General features: G+C 40.0%; 1 protein-coding gene across 1 annotated transcript; it reads right to left on the bottom strand.

Moving 5' to 3' along the window:
- Positions 1-3,575: 3,575 nt before the first annotated feature.
- On the bottom strand, positions 3,576-5,330 carry nefla (neurofilament, light polypeptide a; the record flags this gene model as incomplete). The annotated part of the gene is given in 4 exon segments (XM_024298637.1): positions 3,576-4,318; positions 4,392-4,747; positions 4,846-4,970; positions 5,044-5,330. Coding segments are annotated over 4 exon segments (1,253 nt in total), but the record flags the coding sequence as incomplete, so codon positions are not given.

Raw genomic sequence — 5,330 nt, 5'->3', positions numbered from 1 at the left:
TTAACAAAACCATGAGACTAAAGATTTCTTCAGTCATATGCCAGGAATTATGAGGACGGGTAAAAGCAAGGAGAGAAGGTATAATGGAAGTCTTGCGCTTTGCAATCGTTGTAAGGATAGTTCACTCATTACAGCTTCATATTTCGCTGATCAATTTTGAACTTCTGGATCAAGGTCAGGTACCAGACTTTTTACTGCTACTTTAGTTCAGGAGAGGGATGCTGCAAGACGATTACTGAGGAGACTAAGAAGGTACGCTGATAAGTAGGGGTGTGTCTTAGCAAGAGCCTGGTGACAAGATAGGTATCATTATGCATGTCTCGCGATACGTTACATATCATGATACATCCAAAGACTGTACCAGCACAATTATTCACTTTTCGTTTCGGTTTGGTACTCATCCCAAATAAAACTGGGGGTTTAGGTGGAAAACAAAAGTAAGATTCTGAAGGACGCTCATGAATAATTAAATTAAAGTAGTATTAAATATCGTCTTGTCTGCATTTTAAATCGATACAAGGATCGCTAATCGAAATATTGCAATATACTGCCACATCAATTTTTCCCTAAACCCCTACTGATGTTTATGACATATAGATTGTCAAGCTTGCTAGCAGAAGCCCAATTAGCAACGAAAGCCTGAACAAAGGTTGCGTCTGTATTCCTTCACTACTCATTACTTAGTGCACTATGCAGTGTGTTCACCATTTAGTAGAGCTGTCTGAATCTACAATTCCAAAATCAAAAAGTGATGCTCACTACACTGGCGAATATGGACCAATGCACTGTGTTTGAACCATTTTTCATGTAAAAAAAAATGTTTGCATGTGTTTTTTATTGCATGTTTTCATAATCATTTAGAGCAGTGTTTTTCAACCTTTTTTGAGCCAAGGTACACTTTTTCCATGAAAAAAATTCCGCGGCACACTAGCATCCAAAAAGGTAAAAAAATGAGTCTGTATTGATGTACAGTCATTCCATAATCTAGTGTACATTGGTTTATTTAAGTGGGAAGCATCATTAATCAATTTGCTCAAGTTAAACATATATCTCGTCAAAACAGTCTACATTTATTATCATTAATGAATGATCAAAAAAGATTTAAAAAAATACTTCTAAATAATCAGTTTTTATAAATATTTTTTTCTCTTTTTTTAAATACTTCCAAAACAAAGTAAAAACAGCGTTCTTTTCTTGTTTCTGGCTCAAAATTCAATTCTTTTGCATTCGTTTTCCTAAAAGCTGCTTTTGGCTACCAAATGGCTTTTGAGGTTGTTGTTTGCTTTCTTTGATTCATTATAAACTACTAGATAAGATTATGCACAAAATCCATGATGTAAATATGTTTTTATTCATATAAAGTGTAAATTATGTATATGCTGTTATTTATCCCTTCCAGATAGAATGTACAAAATTAATGGTAAAAGAACTAACAATTAACTATTCAGTTTTTAACTCTACACATTTTAAGCTTTTTTCTTTTTAAACATTTGAAGTGAACAACACAAAACTCTGCAACCACAACTCAAATATAAATTAAATTGTGCAAAAACCACTAAATCAAGACTTTTATTCACATTGACATTAAGAAAGACAAAAGAGTTTCAGCTTTGAGGATGTAATCGTTTCTTCTTTCAGTGATGATCTGCTCTGTTTTAGAAAAGATTCTCTCAGTTGTCAGGTGTCTGGACAGGTTGATTGTGGAGCCATAAATATATACAGAATATATATACATATAGAATATTTCCTGCAGACTCTGTTCCTTCATATTATCAAGAAAAGTCAAATGATTCCAGGTTTTTTTTCTCCTTTTTCTTTACATTTTGTGTTGATGTTTTCTCCTTATCTCTCTCTCCCTATTTGGCTCTTGCGCTGCTGAACGTGTAAGCCCCCCCCCTCCACCCAGCGCTCAGCGCGCGCACTTTACCCAATGCATCATGGGGGCTGTAGTGCATAAACTCACGCAGTTGCCGTCATACTGTCGTTTCTGAGCTTCATTCTTTTGTTCACTTTTAAAACTGTCTGACGTCGGATCCCGCTGGAAGCTACACCGCTAAACACGAGCTTTAGCTGTTATTTTAGTTGGAACTGAGAGGCTTTATGAGTCGAATCAGAACAAGGAAGTGAGGACGTTAGCCACTTCTGATTGGTCAGATTGATGACATGTGATCAAGCCTCCAACAATGATTGGCGGAGACAGCTGAAGGGGGAGGGACATTTCTAAAAGCTGAGTTTGAGGCTAGTTTTGCGGCCAGATTGCAGTAACATCATTCTGATTAGTCATTTATAGAATCAAAGAAATATTTCTTTTACCATCTTGCATATTCAAAATTATCCAGTGTTAAATCAGGCCCGTTTGGATGAACACAGAGCAGATACCATAGTGATGGTAAATGTTTTAGATATGTGAAAATTGGTAATTTCCCGCGGCACACCAGACCATCTCTCACGGCACACTAGTGTGCCGCGGCACACTGGTTGAAAAACACTGATTTAGAGCTCTTACACCTAAATAAACAAGTTTTCATTTAAATAAATTGTGGAAGCTCATAATATCAGATCAATCGAGTGTGAAAAAGTAAAATAATCCAAAAATCTGCTTTTGAGTGTATGATAAAGTTTTATAACATTTCTAGCAACAAAGATGGAGCACAAACTGATTATTAGCATTAGCTTCAAGCTTGCTAGCAGAAGCTACTAAAACTAGCAACACAAACTACAACCAAGGCTGTGTCTGAATTCCTCCACTTAGTGCAATATAAAGGGTAGGGGTGTAGGGAAAAATCCATTCAGCGATACATTGAAAACCCTGACAAAAAATATTTATTTATTCGTTATTAGCATCTTTAAGTATCTTACTTTGTTTTTCACCTAAACTCCTGACCACTAGTTGGCAGCACAGCTCACGGAGCTTCTCTGAGCAGCTCTACGCCGTGACCAAAACAACAAGATCCCTCAAGAATCAGCTTGTGTTAAATGTTCAGTCAGCCTCATGTTTTTTGTCGTTATGAGACATGAACTACTTAGTTTTTACTTGGGATGGATACTGAAAAAAGCTGTCCGAATTTACAATTCCAAAATCAAGTGCCCTAGAAATTTCCCTGAAATCTTTGCGAAAAACCAATGTGCATCAGTGCCAGCTGGATCGGTAAATATAGACCACAATGCATTGTATTTTAACAAATCTTTTATGTGGGAAAAAGTGTGTTTGAACTTATTTTTAATCCATTGTCTTTGGAAAATATTCATATTGATTAGATTTTTACTTTTCAAAACCAGTGACGTCATGTTTTGAGCTAAAAAAAAGCATTTGAATTGCTTTTAAAACTTAGATCGTCCCACACAATATAGTTTTTTTTTTTAGCATTAAGGTTGTATGGAGGGAATTTAGACAAGTCTAAGTATTTGAAAAACTGACAACTGAGACAATCATTTCAGTCACTTTTCCTTTTCTAAGCTAATTCTACTTTAAATGTGGAACAAATGTTGAAATGTAGCAAACTGTTCCAGTTATTCAAACACATTCAATTTAATTTTCAGTCAAAACTCCAAATGAAAGAGTCAAAAGTTGCTGATATGATTTTAAATGAATTTATTTGAGCTCTCAAAACTCACACACACGTCTTTATTCAGCAATTAAACACATCAGTCACCTGGAAATGTGCAGTGGGACCTTTTATGGATTGATCTGGTTATCGGCAAGCAGTTAACCTCGATTTGTTGCTGTAATTGGCTATTGGACTGCCTCACTGAGCACCGAGTTAACAAGCAGACTTGACAGCGCCGATTATCAAGCTGTGGTTTTTACCAGGCTGGACCGAACTTTGCCGGAGTTACTTTTTATCTGTTGTGCTTTTCTTCTCAGCAGGCTCTGCTTTGGCTGGTTTTTCTTCCTCTTTCCCTTTGGGTTTGTCTGCTTTGTCCTCCTCTTTCGGGGCTGGCTCCTTGACCTTTTGATCACTGGATTTTTCTTCCTTCGTGGCGTCTCCTTTGTCGTCTTTCACGTCGCTCTTTTTAGCTTCCTCTTTCTCTTGCTTTCCTGCATCCTTTTTGTCATCAGCTTTTTCTACTTCTCCTTTTTCTTCAGCATCCTCTGTTTTTACCTCTTCTTTTTCGGTTTCCTCTTTTTCTTCTGCATCTTCCTTCTTAACTTCCTCCTCTTTCTCTGTTTCTCCTTTTTCTTCAGCATCTTCTGTTTTCACCTCCTCCTCTTCAGCTTCCTCTGATTTGGTCTCATCTTGTCCATCTTTGACTTCAGCCTCCTCTTCTTCGTCTTCCTTATCTTCAGCTGTCTCCTCCTCCTCTTCCTCCTCACCTCCTTTACAAACACGTCAAACTTCTTTTATCATCATCAAACCCCCAAAAAGTGCTTTTAATTGTAATAATCTTACCCTCTCCTTCATCTTTAACTTCTCCTTCTACCTCCTCTTCTTTCTCCTTATCTTCCTCCTCGTCCCCTCCATCCTGCTCTTTTTGCTCTTCTGTTTCCTCTACCTCCTCCTCCTGCTCTTCCTCTTCTCCAGGTGGGCTGGCCTCTGCCTGTGGGGCGTGGCTGGCAGAGATGATTCCCTCAGTGGTGCTGGAGCTGAGGAGGCGTGAGGTCATCAGGTAGGAGGTGCCGGAGCTCAGGCTGGACAGGAGGGGCCGGCCAAAGGAGGGAGCTGCAAAGCCGTGGCTGTACAGGGACGGAACGCCGGCGGCCGTCATTCCCACGTTGAAGCGGGACTCCTCGCCTTCTAGAAGTTTTCTGCCAAAAACAAAGATGATAGAAAGTTACATTTGCAGCATTTTTTGCAGAATTCAACACATAAAACTTAAACTATGAGTCGTTTTTCAACCTATCACCTGTATGCAGCGATCTCAATGTCCAGAGCCATCTTGACATTCAGCAGGTCTTGGTACTCCTTCAGGTAGCGAGCCATTTCCTGTTTGGTGCCCCTCAGCTCACCCTCCAACTCTGCAATGGTGTTCTTAACACAATCCATCTTGAATGAGTCAAAGAGATCTTTTTTTTATCCAAGCATCAACGGCACACTTACTGACCTGCATGGCAGCGACCTCGGCGCTCTGCTTCTCTTCTATCTCGTGCAGCTGCCTCTCCAGGGACTCGTTGAGGCCTCTGCAGGCGTCGATCTCCAGGATGCGGGTCTGCAGCTGGCGCCGGTACTCTCCTGCCTCGTCCTTGGAGCTCCTCACGGCGTTGCTGTGCTGGGCCACGGTTTCGGTCAGGGAGCCGATCTTCCCCTTGAACCACTCCTCTGCTGTCTGCATGTTCCTCGCCGCCAGACGCTCGTACTGGGAGCGGATATCTCTGAGGGCGCCGGAAAGGT

The sequence above is a fragment of the Oryzias melastigma genome, linkage group LG12 (genome assembly GCF_002922805.2).
Source record: "Oryzias melastigma strain HK-1 linkage group LG12, ASM292280v2, whole genome shotgun sequence".
NCBI classification, from domain to species: Eukaryota; Metazoa; Chordata; class Actinopteri; order Beloniformes; family Adrianichthyidae; genus Oryzias; species Oryzias melastigma.
The sequence above is the reverse complement of the archived record's forward strand: the minus strand, read 5'-3'. Positions and strand labels throughout refer to the sequence as shown.